At 45.3% G+C, this 24942-nt stretch overlaps 2 protein-coding genes across 2 annotated transcripts in view; one reads left to right on the top strand and one right to left on the bottom strand.

The window, feature by feature from the left end:
• Nucleotides 1-1328: 1328 nt before the first annotated feature.
• TMEM243 (transmembrane protein 243) lies at nucleotides 1329-10074 on the top strand. The gene is made up of 4 exons (XM_059817231.1): nucleotides 1329-1406; nucleotides 7681-7731; nucleotides 8592-8696; nucleotides 9952-10074. Exons 1-4 carry the CDS (start codon nucleotides 1329-1331, stop codon nucleotides 10072-10074), a joined length of 357 nt encoding a protein of 118 aa, XP_059673214.1.
• A 381-nt stretch (nucleotides 10075-10455) lies between these two features.
• The window catches only part of DMTF1 (cyclin D binding myb like transcription factor 1), a 30467-nt gene continuing 15980 nt past the window's right edge, over nucleotides 10456-24942 (bottom strand). Inside the window, exons 9-17 of the mRNA XM_059816516.1 lie at nucleotides 24528-24637; nucleotides 23532-23760; nucleotides 21681-21832; nucleotides 19969-20184; nucleotides 17465-17550; nucleotides 16647-16808; nucleotides 15508-15894; nucleotides 12590-12737; nucleotides 10456-11821 (exon numbers count right to left, since the gene is read on the bottom strand). Of these exons, the coding sequence (XP_059672499.1) occupies nucleotides 11712-11821; nucleotides 12590-12737; nucleotides 15508-15894; nucleotides 16647-16808; nucleotides 17465-17550; nucleotides 19969-20184; nucleotides 21681-21832; nucleotides 23532-23760; nucleotides 24528-24637 (1600 nt within the window). The 3' untranslated portion in view covers nucleotides 10456-11711. The remainder of the gene's footprint in view (nucleotides 11822-12589; nucleotides 12738-15507; nucleotides 15895-16646; nucleotides 16809-17464; nucleotides 17551-19968; nucleotides 20185-21680; nucleotides 21833-23531; nucleotides 23761-24527; nucleotides 24638-24942) is intronic.

Genomic DNA, 24942 nt, shown 5'->3' on the forward strand with positions numbered 1-24942 from the left:
GGGGGAGCAGGAATTGACCCCCAACCGAACAACTGCACAGACAATTAATATTTGCAGCTGCTTTTCTTTTTTCTGGTCTTTTTACCTACACATCTGGCCTCTAAATCTTTTCTATTCAGCAAGAAAGAAATGCCCATGTTATTTCTGCAAAATTCCACTGATATTTAGTGGAATTTGTCTTTCAGGGCAAGAAGCCTCCTGGGAATCGTGGAGAGGTGTGTGGTGGGGCAGAACAGGGTCGGGAGGAAACAACAGAGCCAGTTTGAACGAAAAAGTAAAATCTGTCCTGAGAGATGTACATTTAGTGCATCTTAACTGGTATATTTTCATCCTAAAATGCATTTGGAGAAACGTTGTAGCCATGATGGTCTGGGGATATCCATGAGGAAAGACATTTTGTGAGACCAAGTGATGTAGTTAGAAAAAAGAAAATGAATAATAAATGAAATAAAGAAATCCCCAGGCTTTCCCGCAGGCAGGCCCGCCTTCAGCTCTGAAAAAGCGGCAGCAAGCTTTAGGCGAAGCGGAGGCAGCACGCGGGATTGCACTCGGTCAATCTGAGCGAAAACTTTGGCTCATGGATAGAGCAAAAATATTTCACTGCCGCCAACCCCAGCTCCGGGGATCACCACTCCCTTTTGTCTAGTTTATGTAGATAACACATGTAGGTGACCGGGAAGACCGTGTAGGTTCATTTTTCAGCTTTGCCAGTGTCGGATGTATTAAAATAAAATAAAATAAAATAAAATAAAATGTTAAATAAAATAAAATAAAATAATAAAATAAAATAATAAAATAAATAAAATAAAATAATAAAATAAAATAAAATAAAATAAAATAAAATAAAATGAAATGAAATGAAATAAAATAAAATAAAATAAAATAAAATAAAATAAATCAGCTTAATTTCTCCAAACCACAATATCAACGTCAATAATGAGATTTGCTTAAATAACACGACTTTGTTGAATAATAAATAAATACAGTAAGTAACAGACCGGTGACCTTAACTCCTCTCCACCCCAGGGCCGGCGCTGGCGACTCCGCAGCTGCGGAGGTCCGGCCGAGCCGCGCCACGCCCACCTAAGGCTCGGCGTAACCATACGCCCGTGCGCCTATAGACCCGCGCCTATGCGCAGACACTCGCCCATACCTCCACACCAGCGGGCCCCGCCGCAGCGCCCCCCTACCCCCGGCGGGGGCGTGGCCGAGCGCGGGGGGCGTGGCGCGGCGGCGCGCGGCGGGGCGCGGAGCGGCGCGGCGGGACGCGGAGCGGGGGCGCAGCATGAGGGCGCGCCCCCCGCCGGCCGCCCCAGCGCCCCCGCGCCATGGAGGGCTTCGCCGCCCGCAGCTACGGCACCGGCGGGCCGGACAACCGGCCGCTCTTCGGGGAGACCTCGGCCAGGGTAAGGGCTGCGGCGGGGGGGCGGTTTTGCGGCTCCGCTTCGCGGGGGAAGGGAGAAACGCTGCCCGGAACCCGAAGGGGGACCCCCAAAACACCCCCCCAGCAAAGTAAACCCCAGCAAGGAAAATGCAGCAGCAAGCCCCCCCCCAATGTGAGTGCCCCCCGGTACGAAGAACCTCCCTCCCCAGCCCCCCCCGAATAAGGGCAGCCCTCCCCCGGGCGCGGAGAGCACCGCAGGCAGCCGAACAGCAGAGAGGAACCTGCCCAAATCCTGCAAGCAAATAAAAAAATCCCATAAAATAAGAAAGCGTATCCCCAGCCCCCCCCAAACGGCATCAAAAATTAGTAAAGCCACAACAAAGCTGCACCCCGATGGACAACTGTAAAAGAGGCCCCCCAAATTCCAAAAGAGAGAAACCCTTTGAATTGGCAGAATTATAAAAAAAACCCCAAAATAAAATAAAAACAAACCCTTCCCGATCAGTACCCCAAAACAAAGCAAAAACAATCCATCAAAACCACCCCAAACACACGAACCCCCCCAAATTGGCATAAAAACCCAACCCATCCTCAGAACAATCCCCCAAAGCACGAACCCCTCCCCAAGTAAAAAAGAAACTCCCCAAACACCCCTCCTCCCCCCAGAGAAATAAACTTCCAAATAATCCCCCCCAAACCAACCCCCCTCCCCCAATCCCCGGCGGGGAGCAGGGGTTCGGGGTGCAGGGAGCCCCAGGGTCGGGGGGACCCTCTGAAGGGGCTTGGGCGCAGCCGGGGTGCCTTGTCCCGCAGCCCCCCCAAAGCGGGGCTGAGGGCTGCAGCACCCTGAGCTGCATCTCACCAATTTTGGGGGGGCTCCTTGCTCTGCCGGGGCTGGGGGCTGCCTTTGGTGCCCTCCTGGTAATTAATTCTTTTTCCGCGGCAGCGGCTGACGTGTGGCACCGACTCTTCAGGTGTCAATCCCCCGTAAGCCGCTCAGCCGGGCAGCTTTCGGCGCTGCTGCGGGTCGGTGCTGCTTCGGGGGGCCGTGCTGGGGAGGGGGCTCCCCGGGGCGCTGCCTGGCATCGAGATCCCTCGGGAATCACGATACCCGGCAGCGGGCACCCGTTTCCAGCGGGGTGACAGCGGTTCGTGGCTTGGGGCTTGTCCCCTGTTAGGAGAGGTTACCCATCGCCGTGCGGGTTTGGAGGGGTGCAGGCGGACACTGTGCTGAGCTATTCGCAAAAGTGTGTAAAATGCGTCGTCCCCTCTCCCCCAAATACTTGGAAATGCTGCTAAAATGATAATGTTTAGTAAAAACGTAAATGAAGTGGTACCAGCCAAATTTGGGGGGAGAAAAAGAATGATGTGGGAAAGGAGGAGGTCAGGCGGGACCCCTGAGAGGGTGAATTGAGGGGGGACGGGTGTACCCCGCCGGCGGGTGCCAGCCCTGATGGGGAGCGCTGGAGGCGAGGGGACCTTCACCACAGTGCCTTGCACGGGGGTCACGGTGGCTGCTCCTTGGCTGGGGATTTTGGGACTCCTCCAGGGATGGGGACTTCTGGGGACCAGGATGTGCCATCGGAGCTGGGCAGTGATCCTGGCAGGCAAACCCCAAACCTTCCAGCCCAGGTCAAGCCTTCGAACCCTGACCTCCTGTCCCTTTCTGGTTGCAGCTCCGCTCGCAAAGGAGAGCAGTAAATAATAAACACGGGATGCTAATCCCAATTCCCAGGCTCAAACAGGGATCCAGGATCCTGCACATCACCCCCTGCCTCTCTCGTGTGGCCCCGCTGGCTGATTTTGAAACCCATCTTACGGGACCGGCAGCGGCCGAGGGTCTCTCCCTGCCGTACCCGTGTCCGATGGACAAGGGATCGCTGTGCTGGCCTGGGATGGTTTTCTCTGTGACTCGCTGGGGTTGCTTAGAGAGAGACACTGGTGAGGTCCGGAGCTGGAAATGTTCAATCTTGGAAATGGTGAAGCTAAACTTCGCCTTAAAATGGGAGCAGCTCTGCTGGGAGAAGCGCATCTGCCCGTGCCCTGGCTCCGCTTTCGGGTCTCTGCAAGCGATGGCTGGTTCCGACAAACCAGGACCCTCTGCTTGGGCTGGGCACGAGGCCACGGGGAGGGGCAGCGCTTGTGCCCCAGGAAGCCCTGCACCCAAATCAGGGGTCTTGGCGGTTGGAGATGGATACAGAGACGGGGATGCCCTGTTCTTACACTCTCCTGCTCTCCGAGCTGGTGGCTTTGGGGCTAAAGCCAGGCTGTGGGGACAAGGGAACCGGGCAGTGGGATCGGGCTCCTTCCCCTGCCGTGGTCCAGCTGCTCCTGCCAAGTTCGCCCTCCTGTGCCGGCTGCCGAGCGGAGGTACCAGGCAAGCTGGTACCAAAAAGGTCTCTGGTGGGAAGGGAGAGCGTAGTAGGATGGTGCTGATGAATGCCAGGCGCGGTGGATTGAGCTGTGGTTACTGGGGATGCAGCACTGGCAGCGAGTGGGTATGAGATGACGCAAAGCAAAGGCACGAGCGGTAAGGTGACAGAGGAGACAGAGCATCACAGATGCAGGACTTCTTGGGAAAGAAGTCGAAAGTACAAGCTGCTTGGGTTCCTCCCTGACGGGAGCATTTAGATATAAACGGGTGGGTGTTAATTGCTGCGGGCTGGAAGCGGAAGGCAATAAGAAGAGAGGCTGAGCCCCCAGAATGGGAATGAGGAGCCGTTGAGGGCACAACAGCATTTCCCCATGCCTTGAAGCAGGAGGTTGCCCAGCGTGGTCCTGACGCAGCTTTGCTCACATACAGCATATACTGTCTGCTATTCCATGGAGTTTAATGTGGCACTAGGTCAAGATATCCCCTATGGCTGCAGCGGGCTGGTGTCTCGCTGCGATTGCTGCTGACCATCTGGACTTGCTGATGTAAGGCATAAAAATGGCTTTTCCGTCATGCCTCCAGAGATGCCACCAGGTACCCACCCTCCGGGGGACCCGCCCGTTCCCCCGTCCTGGCAAAGTGTCTGCTGGGAGCTTGTTCCCGTGGGCGCAGCCTGCAAGCCGCTATCTTGGAGGATGCAAGGTGCTGAGCTGGAACGGGGTGAAGAGCAAAGCTGTCGCTCAGTCAAAGCCCGTGCTGTGGGCACAGTGGTGCAGATACACCCTCAGTCCTGCCTCGGTTTCCCTGTTGCTCAGAGTAACCCTGACCTAGATCCCGAAGGACCCTGGATTGTGCCCTCCTGCTCTGCGAGGGCTTGTTGCTTCCTGACCTCGTTTCCCTTGCCCAGAGGCAGCTGGAGGGAGACCTCTGCACCACAGCAGCTCCATGGGGCCAGCCTGGTGCCTCCAGCCGCTGCAACGCTCTCCCCGGAGTAGGGGGAGAGGGCAGAAACCCTCCTGTTTTGAAATGCAGCTTGTGCAATGCTGAAACACGGAATTCATCGCCTGTCTGGCGAACAGCTTGCTACATCTCGGCTGCCGGCTGGCTGAACGGAGACTCCCATCAGCGCATCGTACGCTGCTGGGCTGTATCAGAAGTTAGTGTCCGTGTGTGAGCACCCTGAGCCAGTGCAGGTGACCTCCAGCAGCCTGTATCCTCACTGTTTTGGTGTGCACGCTGCTTTTTTTTTTTTTTTACCTTAGCAGCTAATCATAATACATAGTGATGCTGGAGAAAAATCCTCCCTGAATCAGCTGTGCTGGTTGCAAGAGCTGGCTGTGCCAGCTGGGTGACGTGGCTTGTAGGACACGTGGCTCGTCAAAGCCCATTTCTGCGTGCCCAGTATCCACGAGTGTCTGCCTGGGCTGGGCTGTGTGCTCGGACACGGCACGGAGGTAAAAGGCTCCGTCATCCCCAATCCCTTTAGCCGTCTCGGCCTCTGCTTGTGTATTTTTAACCTGTTCGCTGTGATAAGCTGCCTGGGTCTGAAGTGTCAGTGGGCACCGGGGAATACAGCCTCTCACCGCTTTGCCAAGCCTGGGATTTCAGGATCAGTGGCTCTAATCCCCAGATCCTGAAATACCTTCCTCTGCTGGCGGCGCATTTGGAAAATTTTAGTGACCGCGTGTTTAAGCACGGGGAAGGGGATGCCCCGAGTCGCAGGGACTGGCAGCCCCACAGCAAAGCCGCTCCGCTGCTGGCATCCGTACCCAATCCGGCTGTCGCTGTGATGTCCATCACTCAGCGGCATTAGATGAGAGGTCCCTGTGCTGGGGGGATGCTCTCTACTGCACCCCGTAAAACAGGCAGAGAGAAATGCTCTGCAGTCACCGCCGAGTCTGACCCCCTCGTTTTCTCCTGGCAGAGCAGTCTCTGTCCTGGCAAAATGGGTGAATTCTCCCCATCTGAAAATGGCCACCCTCCAAGTCTCCAGGTATTTAGGAGAAACCTAATCACGGCTGAGTTTCTGGATGGTGAATCCTGTCCGTAGGTATGCGACCATGTGTCCGTCCCTCCAAGCCTGTCTGCGGAGAGCTGGCTGTGATGGTGCGCTCACCGCGTTAGCTGTACGGGATGGCGACGCACTGCTGCTCTGCAGCTGGCTCCTCGGCTTTCCCTCCCCTTCCTCTGCTGTTCAAAACCCATCTCCCCACGGCACAAAGGGAGAAGGGATCCAGCTGCTCACCTCCTGCCACCCCTTTTGGCCCTGGGGAGCCAAGCCCGAAGGCAAACTCTGGTCCCCCTCCGTAAAATCGCCTTGGCGGGCTCAGCCGGATCTGCAGGGCAAGGGCAGAGCAAAACTGCCGTTATCTGCTGGCAGGGACTGATATCGGAGTTGCTTTTGGGGGTAGGGACCCCTCTGCATATCATATAGCTTGAATTAGTGAAAGAACTCAAAACTAACTTTATTTTAGCTTAGGTGGAGGTGCCCAGCTGAGCTGTCGCGATATGCTCTCGTGGAGGTAGCGTGCTTGCATTTCGCCCTGTTGCTTCTGTTACTTGCCTGGAGTTATTTCTCTCAGCTCATTTTTTGGGGTTGCTGGTGGGTACCTCGTAGATGGCTCCCAGAGGCTGCTGTTGTATCGCCAACACTGTGCATGGAAACGCCGGTGAGGAGAAGGGGTTTGTGCCTGCCTGGCGAGGACCTTGCGCAGGGGGTGTCGGTGACCATTTCCGACGGAGGTGGGTCCCTTCCCACTGCTGCAGCCTCTGCTGTGCCCCCACAGCTTGGGGTCTCTGAGCTGTAGGAGTATAAACGGTCTGGTTTTACGTAGAGGAGTAATGCTGGGGAGTAACAGAAGAGGTTTTAAAGAGTCTGCTTGCTGTGGTCCTTTCCCTTGGGGATGAACACGACCAGGGCACAGCATCTGCCTGTTACTGAACCGCAGGCTCGGGCACCTGAGCTCCACCGAGCCTTAGGTCAGGGCTGGTGCTCTCCTGCAAGAGCACGCTTTGCTCTCTGCCTCCTCCTCTTTGCTCTCTGCTTTCTCCTCCTGCCCCGCTGTTGCTGTGCGTTATCTTTGGCAATAGATGTTTATATTCAGAACAGCACCATGAAGAAAGAGAGGAGGCAGGTATGCCGGCAGGGATGGGAATGTTCTCCTTTTGCATCAAGTTGTTTCTTACTCCAGCAAGTGCATCGGTACGGGGTCCTGTCCTGCGCACTCCTCTGAGCCCACTGTCGCACAGCCCCGTGTCACTTGCCGGTCCCTGTCCTGATGCCATCTGGGGTGGGATTGCGATGCTGACACCGAGGGATACCTCTTCCCAGAAGCAAAAAGGCTGTCTCCTCCCAGTCAAGTGCTTTATACTGGTGGGGAGCAGCAGAAAGAAGTGGGGGGGGATATCTGTCCATCCAAGCAGGGCCACTCTGGGGTGTGTTCAGGTCTGCTGGTGTTAGGGGTGAACATTTGGGGTGCAGGGAACACTTCACCTCCTTGCCAGCAGCCCACAAATGCCCACCTAAGACACTATCAAGCCATTCATTCTCAGGCGCTGAGGCTAAAATAAGCTTTTTCTGACAACCTTCGTCTGTGCACTCCCACTTTTTAAAAAATTTACAAAAGGATTTGCACCATTGTAATCGATTCGGACACAGAAGCCAATTGCAAATGAGCAAATCTGCTGCACAAGGACTTGGCCAGTACAACCTCCCTGAGATCCATGGAGTTGGAGGAAGGGAAACCTTCCTGCGTGGCAGAGCGGAGCGAGGAGCCTTGATGGTGCTGCTGGGTGTGCTGGGGATAACGTGGGTCCTGGCTGATGCGGTGCTCTCAGCATTGTTGGCTACCGCGCTGGTTTATGTGGTTTTTTTGGGTTTTTTTGGCAAGGCGTGTGTGTAACTGTCCTCTGTTTTCTTCAGGACAGAGTCATCAATCTAGTTGTTGGCGGCTTAACGTCCTTGCTGCTTGCAGTAAGTATCCCCCATCCCATCGTGCATTTTGTGTCTCCCTTAGGTGACGGGGTGAAAACCAGAGTTCCTCTCCAAAACAGGTGGTGAAACTTCACTGACCAAACAGGCTGTAGTTTGGGGCCCATCTGTCTTTTGAAACTCTTTGACAACAGAAGAATACCTTTCTTCAAGCCATGTTTTAAGATCTGGCTGTGCAATAAAAAGCCCCAATCCATGGACAGATTATCCATCCTGGCTGAACGGGAGGCTGGGTGAGATGACAAAGTGCTTATGACCCAGGAGAACGTGTTTGCTTCTCTTCATTTCTATTTATGATTTATTTCCCTCTATTTATGGCTTATAGGAGTTTTTCCAAAGTTTGTCACTTTGTCTCGAGCTATGCTTCCCCCAAGCTTTAAAGACAAACCCAGCACCATTGCGACTGGAGGGCATCAGTTCTGCGGTCCGCAGCGGCAGCATTGTTTGAGAGCCGAGGTGCAGGGCGGCGGTAGGGAGAGCCAAGGTGCCAGCTGGTGGAAGGCTTGGCTGAAGGGATGCTCCTCCACGGGCAGCATGCACCCCCGTGCCTGCTGGGTCTCTGAGTATTTGGAGGACAGTTTCCAGCAACAAGCTGGAGTAGCAAAGCTTTCATAATTTTTTTTTTTCACCTCTCTAAGTCTGCAGTTGCGTCAAAGTGATTTTCCTCCAGAATTTTACATTTCCCTCCAGCTCTTCACAGGGTGGGAGTTAAAGAGCAGGGAGGGGCGTGCAGAGCTGGATGCAAGCACTGCAGTACACCAGCTGTCGGGGCAAGCCTGTTCTCATTGCAGCTCTGACGGCAGGCGAGAGCAAAGTCTTCATCTTTGTCTTCCTCCATACAGGTCACTCTAATCAGTGCTTTCGTCTTCCCGCAACTGCCTCCAAAACCTGTGAATATATTTTTTGCTTTCTGCATCTCCTTGTGTTGCATTTCTGCTGGCATACTTGTAAGTACCGCCACATTTGCCGTGCAAACTTTTGAGTCTATGACCGAAGATGCAATCTGAATAAAATCTGCTTTACGCAGTGCCGCCTTCTTTTTTATGCTCTCGTAGAAAAGCTTTCCTGCCTCCATAAAATAAGTTGACAATGAAAGAGTGGTAACCAGTTTCGTATTTACTGCAGAGTAAGCGTGTGAACCAAGCCAACTTCTGCAGACCAGCTGTGATGCAAGACTTGTCACCTCTGTGCCAATGCCACCTGTAGCTGCCAGTGGAGACATAAAGTAGGAAACCAGGGAGCAAAGCAGTGAGAGGGGAATGCAGAGATGGATTGTGCTGCAGAAGACTAGGGGCGGGGCAGAACACTTGAACTCAAAGCGTTGAGGCCAGCCAGGCACTGGCAGAAGTCAGTGACCTTTTAGGCACAGGGGATGAGTTACAGTGGCAGGAAGCTACAGCAGGTGGCATTTCATCAGGGTAGTAGCAGAGGTTCCTCTATTCAACAGTTGCAGCATCCCAAGAGAGTTGGTGCCAAGCGGTGGCAAAGGGAACTGGCATGTTAGAGTTCATAGAATCACAGAATGGTTTCGGTTGGAAGGGACCTTCAAAGATCGTCTAATCCAACCCCCCTGCCATGGGCAGGGACATTAGTGGCCTCTTCCTCTGCTGTAGCTTTTCATACTTAGAGCATTCTCCTTCCCCCAACTGTGACCTGGAACGGTCACAGCCCTGAGCCCCTGCCCCTCACTGCCGGGAAGTTGCTCTGCGTTGCCTGGTCAGTACCAGTTTCTGGTTCTAGGGCTGGTAGCCATGACTCTGCCCAAGACAGATTGTGTAGTGCAATACCTGACATTTGCCCGCATCAACCAGGGTGTAGCCAGTTTTGAGTGTTAAAAAAAAAAACAAACCCAACCCCCCCACTCTCTTCAACAAAGCTGACAAGACAACCCCTGTCTTCATAGCTAACCTGGCACCCTAGCTGCACAACCAACCAGCCTTGTTTTGGGGAGAAACACCTTGCAAAATTCTTGTGTATTCCACAAGCATGCTAAGAAAACAGAGGTGGTATTTCTTAATTGTTAAGAAAATTAACTGGACTCTACACCTAGTCTTCTCTAGTCAGATGAAGCTGAGTTTTTTTTACAGAAAAGACAAACAAAACCAAACCCAACTTCTAGAAGTTACCAGTTCAGTTACTATAGAAAGTTTCCTCAGAAGTACCTGGCATTTTTAAGTAATACAAGCTCCTTCTCTCTTCTAGATCTACTGGTATCGACAAGGAGACCTGGAACCTAAATTTAGGAACCTAATTTACTATATTTTATTTTCTATTGTCATGTTATGTATCTGTGCCAACCTGTACTTCCATGAAGTGGGTAAATGATGGACAATGGGAATACCCAGCAATGATGCTACTGTGTCAGAATGCTTTCAGCTCAGCCTGAGACATTTAAGTGAGGACAATCAGCCTGAGAGGAAAGAAGTGGGTTGGGCAAGGATAAATCAGTACATGATTTTCATGTAAATGTATATGTAATGTCCCTCTTGTTGGGGAGAATTATTGCCATAAGATGTGACATTCTGCTTTTTTTTGAAGAGCTACTGTTGCACTTAATGAACATTCCAGTTGTACTGATGTTTCAGAACGGCACAAGCTTTTTCATTTTGGAAAAAACTGCGTTTTTTTATTACTGTACAAATAAACTGCAGCATTGCAAAGATCTGTAGCAGTATAAATAAATGGCATCTTACAGTTACGTAAGACAAATACTCTTTATTTTGTTTAAACTGAATATACAATTATTTCTGTTCCCTAGGCAACCATTTGAAACTACAACTTATTTTTCACATTAACAAAACCACAGACTGAAAAAGACCAACTCTTGATTATGAAGAGCTAATTACAGAAATAAATAAAATAATTTATACATGAGTCTTTAATTTCTATAGCTTTTTCTCTCAATCCCTAGCTAACAGGCTGCTGCTCAGCCTAGTGTCTGTTTCAAACCCTTGAATATAGGAATTAATTGGCTTCCTCTGCCTCAGGGCCCTGTGCCCAAATTCTCACAGAGTGATTTCTCCAAGACTTTGCCACCTCCACACCACCCCCCATCTACTAACTTGCTGCATAAATCACCTCTGGAGAGGTGGCTGGTAGTGTCATGTAAACAGCGAGAGAGACAAATGTTCCAGCCTACTCACAACGATCTTCAAAGAAGTTACAAGCTTGTGGGGGGAGGCTGGTGGGTCCCAGTAGCTTCCCTTTCTCATAGCTCTTCCCTTTTTATTCAGCTTGCTGTAGTGATGAAGGAAAAGAAAAAAAAGAAAAAAAAATATTTTCCACAAGTGATCTTTCTGAGCTCTGTCCGTTGCCAGCAACGGACTCCTCAGGAACAAGCAGACCAGGCAAGTCCCACAAGCATCTGTGTCTTCTTCCTATGCCATAGACGTACTAACAAGCCAGAGGAGATGGGAATACAGACCATTTCTTCATGATGCTGCCCATGCTCCCTGAAGTCTTTGATGGAATGCATTTCCTCCTGAAATGTAACAGTCTCTTACTCTGTGTATTACAAGAGTCAGTAAGTGCAGAAATCCTCACCCATTCTTCATGAAACATGTGCAAACCAGTTCTTGCTGCGGCACTAAGAGGCTACAGTCCACGATCCTTGAATTCTGTCCAGTTTTCCAGATGTGCAGTTCAGCACACCAGTAACAAGTCAGATCAGAATTGACCATGTGGATCTAGCTAGCAGCGAGCACTGCAACAGAAGTTCGTTAAAACGCTGAAACACCCCGGCTGAGACGTAGTACATCAGGCTTCAGTTGGCTGCTCTGTAACCCTTTACAAATGAGGTAAATAGCTTGAGCAGAGAAAGTGCACTGTAGTAATATCAAACTGGAAGTTTCTGTTTAAAGACATGGACTGACTGCTTTCTTTGGAAATGTGGCACAGGGTTGTAACTAATTTCACAATGCAAACACCGTCAATAGAAAATGGACATGATTGATTACTACTTCTCAGTGACAGCTCACTAGATCTTCGACATCCTTTGAATCTTCCGAGTCAGGACTGCCCAACGATGAGCCAATAATGTGTGACCCATCTCCGTGATGCTGTAGGATAGGATCTGTCAAGAGACATAGTACATTAGAACTATTATTTACTGTGCCATTATAACAAGATATAAAATACACACTTAGGAGACAGAAAATACAGTCTGGAATTTTAACCGGTTTTAAGCAGTGTTGCTCAAACTAGGTAGTTCTCAGTTTCTAGTTTCAAGGTAAGCTATGACTAATATGGATGCAACAGGTGTGACTCACATTTGGATTCATCAGGTATTACTATATCAGGCCTAGTGCTGACCCTCTGATGGCTCTGCAAGGAGATCCTTCCTCTGGAAAGGAGTATCTGTTAGGTGCCGCAGTGGGAGAATATATCTGTGCTGATTCCAAGTCTGAGATGACTCTTGGCATTGGGAATGTTGGCACAAGCTAGCAAGCCCGTCCAGGTGAGTGCTGTGCAAACACACCCCCAAATAGCCCAGCCCCTCACCACGAGAGGCATCAAGGCATGAAGAAATGCACACTAAAGAAAGAGTTACTTATTAGCCTATGTGTACTAATTCAAGGCTCAAGGGTGATGGAAATGGCTCAGCAAGTGATGAAGCAGCTGCTGTTCTAATGCTTTTCCCATAAGGTTAAGTGGAACTTTCTTCCACTTCTAGTTATACCAGTTGGGTAACCAACTCGCTTCAAGTTTCATAGCAATGACATGGAAAATTATTTAAGAGAAAGCAAGGATCTATAAAGCCTTGTTTACAGGAACTCAAAAGTGCCATACCGCTTTAACGAATCCTAGCTCCAGCATCAACCATATGAAGGGACTGTCGTACCTGTTAGAGTTGTCAGGGGTAAGACTGATTCGCTGTCTATATCATCCGTTGTCTGGATGAAACCATGGGAAGAAGGAACAATAAGCACAGCCTCATCATCTATTGTAGGCTGATCAACTTGTTCCTCTATCGTTGGAGAACCCAGGTCCTGCACAACACAGAAGAACAGGACATGAGAGTGTATTCTTGGTAGCATAAACAGGAAAACCTGCTTTGCTCAGCCATACTCCATAGTAAGCAATAGACCCCCTGGATTAATTTTCTCTCATTAAATTGAAATGTCAGTGTCTGAGCTAGTTTATGGCAGCATTTATAGGGCATGTTTCATCCTAGTGCAGGCATCTAAAAACAAGATGAGAGGAATTCTACCCTGTGAGCAGTACAAGGGCAGGGGGAGAGGCAGTGATAAAATGGTCTCTTGTAAGTCAAATGTTTTGTCTATAAAGAGGAATAATTAAGGTTTTCTACTACTTGCTGTCTAGATGTTCTGAGATACTGAAGCAACACCTTTATAGTACTTACCACCTCCACAAACACAATAGCTCTACCTGAACTTAATAGTTTCACAACTTCTGTGTCAAGTTTTAACTACTGAACAGAGCTCAAAAGACCCATTTTAATTGCTGTGCCTTGGTTGTGACTTGCTAACTGTAGGTTGGCTCTAAACTTTTTTTTCCATTATATCAAAAAATTGGCAACACACTTATTCATTCCAGGTACAAGTTGTCAATACCCCTGCTCTCTTTCAGTCCCATAATAGCTGCTGCCTCTTCCCTGGCTCTTGTAGTACTGGAATGGCAGTAATAACATCTGGCTGACTCAGTGTCACAGCACACTCCCGTGGACGCCTGGTTCTGCAAACGCAGTGAAAAGACATCCTAGATAGTACTGCCAGAAAATAAGCAGAGATATTTGGATTCCAGTTTTTGTTTGTAACATGTGTAAGGTTTGTTCGAGCTTCAGGAATCCCTGATGCAGAACGCTAGCAAATGTTACTGGTAGAATGGAAGATACCTGGATTTATCACTTTTCAGAGGGCGCAGGAAATGTTTGGGAGAGGTTACAGCCCTCTCTGTTCAAGAAAATCCTGAAGTTCCTCCACCTAGTTACAGCAAAACTTACTTTCCTACATAGTTTCACAATGTTTTTGCAAAGGCAGCTGCCTGCAAAACTTTTCCCAGGTGCTGCTGAAGGAGTTGACTACCTTTGCTGCAGCTCAGTGATTTAAACTCGGTCCAAACAGGTACCCATTCATGCAAGGCACAGTATGCCTGACCTGCAAAAGCAGCTTTCTGCAGGGAGCACATATCTGCCCGTGATAAGCAGTATGTCGCAAAGCCTGAAACTGGGAAAAGGAGGCGTGAAGAACTAAAGAAGCCATTGTGGCAAATGGGGACCTTTCCCAGCCAGAAATAATAAAACCCTGCAAGCATTGCTGCCTGCTTCCCACTACCCACACCCACAGTCATAATACAATACTGGCAAGTGCATAAAAATAACACTGACTTAAAGAAAGCAAAATTTAGGCATGTCTTTCTAGAGTAACTTTTCATTTAGAATCACTCACAGACAGTTCACTATTTCCTAGAATTTAAATACACGTCAAACTTGAATCTGACTAGAAGTGTAAGGCAAATTAGAATTACAAACTCAGTTTGTTTTTTCTGCATAGAAAAAAAGTTTAGTACCTCTTTATATCCTGCTAGCCGTAAGAAATTTCTACAAAGTTTAATTAGGAACTACATTTATAGCAAAAGTTTACTAATTCTACCCTTGAGAAGCTGAAATTTTAAACTGAGAGGAGAAAGCTGATGGGCTGTCTCAACTGTTGAGAATCTAATTACAATTATGTCAACTATGAGACAAGAAAGAGAAAAATGGAAGAATAATCCCCAGCTTCGCATGTATTCAGGATTCAAATGCTTCTGTAGTAGCAGACTGTTGAGACGTACAACAAAGATCTTCCTCTTTGTAAGAGCATAATGGATATGCAGTGTCTGTTACAAACTTTTTCAAAGAGAAAGTCTAGCAAAGTCAAAGCATATCAGCAATGGATTTTCAGGACTGATAAAGCAGAACTGCAGCAACTGTAGAGCACAGCGATTTAGAGAACAGGATGGGGTATTTGAACCTAACTCATCTCTTCCCACAGTCTAACCTAATCAAGCTTCTAAGGAAAGAAGTATTTTCTAACCACTGAAGAGTTATCTTCTTTTTAGCATCTCTATTTTCCTTGACTTACTCATTACCATTACAATCCAAATGCCTGAAATCGTTTGGATAAACGCATTTCTGCATCTCAGGTGTAGGAGCTGAATAAAACTGAGGTCAGTGAGAGAAATAGCTTAAATGCTTCAAATTCCAATTTAACAGACACTTAACTGGAGTAGTATGCTTAATAGAAGTCCTCAAAAATGGAAACTGTGGTGCACCTCGAAATATGTTACTAGATTCATAAAGCAAAACCAAAATACTCTACCTCACCTCCCTTGCTCAACAGTCTAGCTACCTGTAAAGTACGTGTGTTGGACAATTAACAGCCTAGTTTAAAGCAACAGCATCAAATAGTAATCGGATGAATGCAACTGTTTGGTGCTGCTAGTATTCCTGCTTTCCACAGTCATCATGCAAAAGCTCCCTGAGTAGTGAAGCAACTCCACATCTAGTAAGCTATTCAATGCTCCCGACGAAGTCAAATATAAGCCTTAGTACAAAATCAAATGCTATCACTTTCACACCCATAATGTATTAATGAAGCTCAAGGATAGAGGGTCTGAACAAAATACTCAAAGAACTACAATATACATGAAATCACTGACATATTTCATATGAATAGCTTAACATAAAGCTCAAAGATGCAATGAAATTATTCTCCACGCAGAAATGGGGAAAATAACAAGTATCATGCACTCCCTTACCTCAGTAACATAAGTGCTGGGTAAGTCAGAGTGAGAATCTTCTTCCTGTTTCAGGCTGGCATCTGAAATCTCCTCCTCAGTTCTTACCATAACTCCATCCATCAGTTCACTACTATTCCTGCTGCTGAATTTGGAGGCATCATCTTCATTGTAGGCTGACTGCTCTTCGTCACTCAGCTTGGACTGATGGATATCATCTGGGAAAGTATTTGTTTCTAGGGTATCATGAGGATCTGTCAGGTCAGCCGACTGAATGTCTGAATCAACAGTAAGTTCTGCCTGAGTGACAGAGGAGGAGATATCTTCAGCAGCAACGGTGCGGATTATGACACTTGGTGTGTGGCACTGCACTGTGACATTGTCACTTGTATTTAACAAGTGTTCTGGCTGTAAGCAGTATTTGCAAAAAGAGACACAAACAAAAACCCCAAAATGTCAGAGACTTTCCTCCAAGTACCTTCAAATCTTTCAGCAAATAAAAGCAAAAGGATTCAAAGAACTCACTACTAAGGGTAATTTAGAGTTTCACATGTATAGTATGTCATCACAGATTATCTGTTGACCTTTCCTGGCCTTAAATAATGAATTTGTAAACTGAATTTGGTGTCAACTGTTCTACAGTTCACAAATAAAGTAAATATGTAATATGAAACAGAAGTAACTGTTCAGCTGAGGATTGCTGTAGATTCAAAAGATCAGAGCTTTTTTTCCTGAATTTTGCATCACTTTTGTTATTCAACATCCAGTTTGCTTCCCCCTCCCTCCCTCTCATAAAAAGTAATACTGTCCCTACTATACAAGTTTTGTGAACACTGATATTCATTTGTGAGAGTAACTGGGAACATCAGGAAACAGTAGTATGTTTTTTTGCTTGCTGGGGCAAGCCACTAGACGGAGACATCATGTTCAGCCACCGTAAGAGCTAAGTTGCTTACTAAGCAAAGTTTGGAAGCAACTTGCTTTTTAAAAACAATATAAAAACTGAAATTCTCACTCTTCTGTATTTTAAGCAAAGTAACACTCTTAGGACTTAAGAACTGCTTTAACAAGTTTAACATGCACATACAGGGTCCTGCATTATTATCTTCCCCTCCCCCCATGGCCCAAACTCCAGTCTTTTCACTGCTCAAAATACATACTGATAAGGCATGAACAATGATCTGTTCTGGGGAGGCTGGAGCAGCAGCAGCAGCCGTTAGGGTCATGGTAGGACTAGTCGTCAGTGTTAAAGGAAGGCCTTGGCTTGAGCTTGTCTGTAGTAAGTATGTACCTGGTGTTCCAGTCGGCTGGAGATGGAAAGACTACAAAAGACAACACAAGTTTAATAGCCAAACAAACTGTCTTCCTGGGCCGCACAGAGCACTCAGAGCATGCTTATTTACATGAACTAGCCTAACTGTAACTCCCCTGGAACACAAACAAACAAATCCAATCCCTACTGCATTGATTTCTGTACTGCACTCAAGAAGTAGAAAGAAACCCAGGTATAGCCTTAGGCTATCAAGACAAGTATTAAGGCTAAGAGTCAAGCAGGACTGTATTATGCTGTACAACAGCATGTAAGAAAGGAACAAATTCAACTTACTCATAACACTGAGATGAAAGAGAAACTGTGCTATAAATTACAGTACAATGGAACTGAGAGAATCTTTACTTGCTGGGAGCTTCCTCTAGCTCCGTTATGTCAGATTTCAACAAAAAAAACCCCAACCAAGCACAAAGGAAAACTTCATAGCACTAAGGCATTAAGACATTTAAACCATTTAACTGTAATTCACATTTTACTCCACAGCCTTAATGAATTACACTTTTAGAAATACATTTTGCTTGAACTTTTAAGTTTTAGATCTCCTAATCTCCTCTTTCAACTTGAGAACTGTTTTTTTGGGAAATGCCCTGTTCCATAGTCTAAGAAGTAGCTGTGCTTAAAAGAATAAACACGTTCTCTGTTACTTACTGGAAGAATCTCAAAGGTCTGTAGTGTTCCACTGTTTAGTGTTATTGTCTCAGAGTCAACAGTCGCAGCAGGGGAATCGGTTGAGGCTGCAAAAGGAAGAAAAAAAAGAAAAAGAAAGTATGTAAACCAAAATGTTTCAGCCCTGCAGAGAGTGTAACATACTATAATTACTACATAGCAGGGTACTGTTAATTCCAGTAATAAGAAAAAGAAAACTGGCTGCAATCCTAATGACAAGGTTCTCTAATTGGTACCCAAGATACAATACTATTTAAAGAGGGCATTCTACAATCCAAAAGAGCAAAAGAAAGAAAGTATGGTTCTAGTGCACAGGGATAAAAGCAGACAAATAAAGTTATCTGACCTGATCTAATTACTTTTAGTAATGAGATTTGTAAGAGGTTCTAGTGTAACGATATCCTTCGGATCATGTATTACTTGTTTTAAACTGGTGTCAGGTTTAATATTGCTATGTTTCCCACAGTCCTCTCTTCTTTTTTTTGTATTTTTTTAACCACTTCTGCTCTCCACAGTATGTCCCCCACTGATGAAACATCAGATGCTCCACAAGATATTTGCCTACCCTGTGTTATGATTGCACTGTGTAAAAGCTGTAAGTATTCTTACTACAACTGTGTAATTATTTATGCAATCATCTCCATTGATTCTTAAAGTAACAAAGAGAAGCACTGAAAACAGTTTATGTATCAGACATTTCAAAATCAGCAGGTCCAAACAGCTCATACCCAAAGCTTTATAAGTATCAAAAAACCTATTTAGAACCATAATTATTGTTTTTACTTATTCTTAAAAAACTCAGAAGTTCCAGGAAGCTGGAGGCAAATTAATACTTTGCCTGGGATTATCCAGTAATTCCATAAATACTGAAAGGGCAAAAGACCTACACGACGACAGCAGTGTTCCAAGCACTGGAAACTTGGCCATCTCAGACTCTGTGGCTTCAAAGTAGAGTAATTTTGGTCTCTTAAGAAGATACCAGCTCCGATTTTGAAGCTTTTATTATTGTAGTGGCATGTTCAAGGTTTCCTGCAGCAGATTTCCTGGCACCTAGTAGCAGACAGCTGTAAAGTGTGGCCTGTCTGTTACCTAGCCAGTTATGTTCATAAAGCTTACAGGAATTACCCCTTTGAAACCTTGAGCCTTCTATCAAATGCAGCAGAAACTGGCTAACAGGTTCAGCTCTCGCGAGACTGGGAAACAGACAGAAAAGACACTATATAAAACTCACTTGGACTACACAAACAGAAATTCTTCAGGAAAGCAGACTAAAATAGGGAAAGAGGCTTGTTAGGCAGACAGGGGCAAGTGACATCACAAAGTAATGACTGCAGGATTCAATTCAGGAAGGACTAAAGGTTACAGAATATCAGCACTTCTTGCCTGCTCATCAAAACCCAATAACTTTGACCAAGCTTGGTTGAAAGTATGAGACCACTGATGTATTACTACAGATAAAAAGTTCTTGGCTTGGTGTTGTCTGACGTTTTAATTAAGAAATAAACCAGATAAAATGAAGGTGGGACTTAAATAGATTAAGATATGATAATATAATGAAATTATAACCAAAAAATTTTCTACCAAATGCCTATCTAGTCATAGTCTGAATAATCTGTTCTTAGCCTGATTAACTAATTTTGTAATCACCAAGACTGAAACACTAAATTTTCCAAATAAAATTCACAAGTGACAAACAGTGCAAAATAGTAGACAATGGAGATAACAGGGGTGACAGGATCGGAGTGATTGGAATTACTTAATATGATTAGTTACAAAACCAAACAATAAGCACTACAACCAAAGTAGACGTGGTAATAAATGTTTTATAATGAGCAAACTTCATCCTTAACACGATGGGAAGTATCAACTTAAAAAAAATAAAAAAAAATACCGTGGTTAGAGCAGATCATCAGCTGAACATCAGTGTGACTCAGCAGCCAACACTTTCCAGAGTGTTTGTGCCTAGAAATAACTGCATAATACAGAGCAGGACTAGAAAAAACATTATATACCTTCCCTTCGATATCCTTCATCAGAACTCAGGGACAGCAGTGTATGCATTTTACAAAAGGAGATCTCGTACGTGATATTCACTGTTCTGGACAAGAGCTACCAGAAGAATCTCAAGGAATAAACACATACACTGCATCTTCATTAGGAGGCTTGTGTACTGAAGCCTTTTCAAAGAACACGTTATATGGCAAGCTCTTGTGTGCATGCACACAGGCAGACACCGACAACCCCTATGTCCAGGTGCTCCGATTGCAGTTTCTTGGTACTGCTGTCACAGTAATTAATCTACATTTGCCTAACAAAGTTAGAAACAGGCAAATGGAATCCAGAAACCCTTAATCTGAAGTTATGTCAAGACCAAAGCAGAATTAATAAAATTCTTTAAGACACGCCCACTCCTCCTTCACCATCTTAACAAAAGAAAGTTTTACATTTCCCTAGAGGACAGCAAGTTGTTCATTTTAGCTACTTACAGACGTGTGTAATCTGGACTGGAATCTGCAAAGCTGCCACAGGGCTTGGTGCGTTGCCTGCGTTCTCCTCTAAGCGAGCCACTCGAATCTGCACATGCTGAACCCCCGAACTGGAATTAGTGTTTGGCAATCCACTTCCAGATTTGTTCTCCGAAAGCTGGTGCCCTGGATTGTTTTTTTGGTTCTCATGGAGTTGTTTAAGACCCTTTATCAGCACTGAGAGAAAGAATACTCATGCTAAAGCGTGTTGAAGAAGCACATTTTAAATGCTGTATGTGAGATTTATCCAAGATGAAAAAAGTAACCAAAATCCTTCTGAATTTGGAACCTACACAATTTATAGAGCTACATCGAGTAGAAATTTAGCACATAGATAAAACACGTTTATAGTCAACTACTAGAGTGAACTTGATTTTCTCAAGGAACCTAGACATTTTAGGATGCTCGGGGAAAAAAAAAGAAAAGCTCATAAAATCTTGGTCCTCTCTAAAAACATGTATGGTATATCCCCAAGTTACAATCAAGTGCCAGTATCACTAGTTGTGTAATGCTGCTATCAGAAATAAATCCTCCAATCTTACAAAAGATGGAAGTGGATTTGTTCAAGAGGTTGACAGAAGTGTCACTGGAAATAGGGATCAAGAGACAGAATTAATCTCTGAGTGCCCACACTGCAATTCTCTGTCTGTGCATGAAGTGGCACTACTCCAATAAAACTGCCCACCTTTCTTCCTTATGATCACTCTGGTCCCACTGAGGGAGTAGTTGACATATATAAGGTTAGAAAAGCAGAGGCCTCAGTTTTTGTATCACTCAATACAGGGAACTGCTAAACATCTCCCACTCTTGACAGCATGACATTTTGTCTGGGGAAAGAGAGTGGATCCTGTTGATGCAGTGGTGTATTTAAACTATCAATTATTTGATGCAACAACTATTTATTAACATGGTCTATACCATATTAAGCATTACAGGGCTACCTTCTCTACTGCAGCCTCCAGGCATGACTAATATATAACTACACTGGCGACCACAGCAGAAGTGTCCATTAAATTACACCTTTCATTATGAGGTGACTAATCTCTGATTTTTTTTCCTCTCCCCAAGACACAGAAAAGGAGGACTGAAGGTCACAAAGACTGATATACCCTTTGTCTCAGGCGCTAGTTTCTCTGACCAAGAATGAGAGCTACGAGAGATGTATTTGGGGAGCTTTACACTCCCGATTCCTCCCCTCCTCACTGTGCAGCTAGTAGTAGATCTATGTTGTCTCTACAGCTAAGGTTCAGCACCTCACATAGATTACATTTTAACATTTTAAAGGTAACAGATCTAACCTGAGGTGATACTGTTAGGCTGCAGATACATATCCTCTTCCACCTGAAGAGGTCACTGCCCTCCATACCAAAGATCATCATCATCTGAGATCTGCCAGCTGAGCTGCTTATATACATGCTCTCACTTCAGCCAAAGTGAGGGGAGTTGGCAAAATCTACTGTCTAGTTGTATACATCAGCTTGGCTTGTTTCAACTGAAACAGATTGCTTGTAGGAGCAATTCAGCCAGCAGATCCAAGGGGCCAGTAACTTCCAGCAAAGGAGCAATGTGCTCTTTGGCCAGCAATGCTGTAAGTAGACAACAAAATGCAGTCTTATTCCTTTGACATTTGTAAAAGGACCTTTCAGAAGAGAAGCGTGCAAGTAGTACATTACCAGGGAATGAAACATCTTTGTGGTTTGCAATCTGCCTTTTAATGGTCCACCATTTACTCCGAAGCCACTGTGGTGAGCGGACACTACTCCATCCTTCAGCTAGTAAATCCCAATTGATGTCATTTTCATCAGAAACTTCAAGTTCCGCTATCCTGGCAGGATACAGAAAATATTTACCTGTTAGAAACTACCCTCCAGACTGGAAGGGGTGTTGCACATCTCCGGTCTTGTCACACATAACAGCGGCAAAATGGCATGCTAGTGAATAGTCCACCAGAGCTCATGAATCGACACAGGCTTCCAAGGCTCCACGCTGCCAGAGGTCAAGCAGAATCATAAACAACAGAAGATGGACTAGACCTGTTAGATGATCCAGTCCATCTCCTTGCCATGCAGGATTATTCTCCTTATTTACATATACATTAGGATTTTGATCAGATTATTGTGAAGCATTCCAAATGATGGTACTTGCATCTTTTCTCTTTGGAAAACCATTCCCCAAACACATCTCCAAGGCAGGAAATACTTTCTGAGATTCATTCTGAACTTTCACTTAATTAATTTCATGTTATGACATTTACTTTTGTTTTCTCCTAAACAACACTCATCCGTCCTTAACATAGATTTTTGCCTCCTCTCAGATGCTTCTTAGCCAAAGTAGATGAAGTTAACTACAATGTTAAACAGTTCCTCATAAATCAGTCCCATTAGGCTCTCCAGGTAAGGGACAGTCTTCACACAATTTTCGCAGATGTTATGCACATACTGGATTCTAGCAGAATCTGTTTGAATACTATAAATATCTCTGAATTGCCTCCAGCTCATCTGTACCTGGAGCATACGAAAGAGAGGTGAACAGTGAGAGGGAAAAGATTTTTGAAGAAAAGTCCTCTTCACAAAGCAAGAAATAGCACTGAATACTCTTGCTAGCTAAGAAACAAACAAAACCAAAAGAAAACCCCAAAAAGTGAAAAAAAGAAAAAAGCTACCCAAAACAACCAAACAACCCTGTAGGATGAATTAAGGATATCTGGACAGACCAAAACAGATACCATTTCTACAGAAATATTAAGAGTTATAACCAGATAACCAGCACATTCTGAAATGTGGAATCAGGTTCCTCATTTTGAGTTCAAGTCAAACAGCTTCAGTAAATTAGTAAATATTGCTCTGTAAATAATGTTCAGATTCCCTGTATGTCTAGGCTTTTTATTCCCACCCAAAACTATCAGCCCATAAAAATCCACTGGCTAAAAAGCCTGAGTTAAAGGCATTCAAAATGGGAGGAGGACTGGAGAGAGCAAAAGATTTCCAAAGTTACTACCAGGTTGCCAGTTGAAATGTTGTCAAAGATGCTGATATCCAATCAGTGTTTGGTGGCCTACATGAAATTAATTTGCAGTCTCGGTTTAGTTCTTTGTAGACAAGACGTCCACATCACAGAAACCACCACCACACTTGACCCTTGTTGGTCATCTCAGCAGAGAGGCCAAGGACTGAACGGGCAGGGAGACTGAACTACCCTCCAGTTAAGGGTTAAAGCGCATTGGTGGGGCAACGTGTGGGAAGCTTGCAGGGTCGCTGCCTGTGCTGTACCTTTTCTGTGGAATAAAGAAGACTTCAGTCTCCAGGGTTTTCAATCTGACACCTTTCACGAACACTAAAATTCACTAAAAAAACAAAAAAACAAAAAATATGTTCAATAATAAATCTCTGGGAACTGTAAACAAAAAAGTGATTTTTGGAGGGTTCTAGAGTTTTTAGTGTCTAAGAAACCAGCAAAAGGAACCCCAATGGAATCCTGCTAGCGTCATGTATTATGAACCTTTGAAAGTAACTAAAATAACAAACCTCAAGATCAGATTTATTTCATCTTCCTTGGTCCACTCAGTGCCCCCACTTTGTTTCCAGTTGAGATAGTTGAGCCATTTAGAGCGGCATTGCTTTTCAGAGCGCGTCCCGACCCGTTCTGCTACGGCAGCCCAGGATACACCTTGTGTGACAATGTCACCTGGTTCTGTGCTAGTTAGCTCATGCACTACTTCTGCTAGTCTTTTTTCTTCTTTCTCTGTCCACTTTCCTGCAAGAGAGAAAACCCCTCCAACTTAACTAACAGCAGATGCCCTCTATTCTGATCCGTAACGTGTCAACAGACATGTATCTTCAGTGCCTAACACCTTATTCCAGATGCAAATACTGACTTGCGAAGATGATGTAACTGTTCTTGCTAAAAATTTATATTATATCCATTCTTGATTAACAAATGCATAATTCCATTGTTTTGCTGCCAAGTTTCTTTCTCTTATCTTCCTCTCACAGATGAATGAAGCCACACAGAACTTATCAAAACACTGACCAAACCAAACTGGTCCAAGCTACCTGAATTGTATTAGTTGAAGTAAATTAACCACACAATCATTTAGTATACAGTAATTACGTGAGGTCTGACTAAATTTTCCTTCCATTTGAATATATACACTACAAAATAAACAGTACTTTACTCCTAAAGTGCATCTGTCTCTTAATTGACACCAAATATACAGTGTATGTTTATAAACATGAAACACAAGGGAAAGTACTTTTTAATCCACCTCAATAACATATGCTCCAGTGGCATAAACGTATGATGGATAATGGACTGCAAAAATGAACTGAATGTTCTGATTTTTACAAAGTGAAATTGGAGAAACCTATACCAAATACATTCTAAAAATGTCCCCAGATTTCACACTGTAAGTTCCTCATTGTAAGTTCAGAGTTACACGTCTCTGAAAACACGACTGACAAAGGCAAAGGTGACAGAGTTTTAACTAGAATATTCATTACTGACACCAGCATTTACCTCACCTGTGTTGCAGGTATCTTTCATCAACCTACATCGATCTTTTACAGATGAAGCACTTCTCCCCAGTGCAGCTCCTATTGTGGCCCAATCGTTACCATGCTTCATTCTCAGCCTAAATAGAAACATGCTCATTAGCACTATATCCAGTTAGGAGATTACCGAAATATCAAATATGCTCTAATAAAAACAGGATAAACGTGCACTTTACAGGCTTAAAGACCAAATGGGGAGTCACTTTGATACTACAGTATTAACATTTTCTATCATCACTGCTAATCTTTCTATGTGTTTCTAGAAGCCTTTTGGGCCAGCTGAGCCACAGGATACTAACTTATAAATACTAACTTATAAAATGTTTAATATCTAACTGTTTTGCAGGAATGCTGTGAGCCTTAATTACTGTCTTAAATACAATAT

This window comes from Gavia stellata, chromosome 4, assembly GCF_030936135.1.
Source record: "Gavia stellata isolate bGavSte3 chromosome 4, bGavSte3.hap2, whole genome shotgun sequence".
Classification (NCBI taxonomy): domain Eukaryota; kingdom Metazoa; phylum Chordata; class Aves; order Gaviiformes; family Gaviidae; genus Gavia; species Gavia stellata.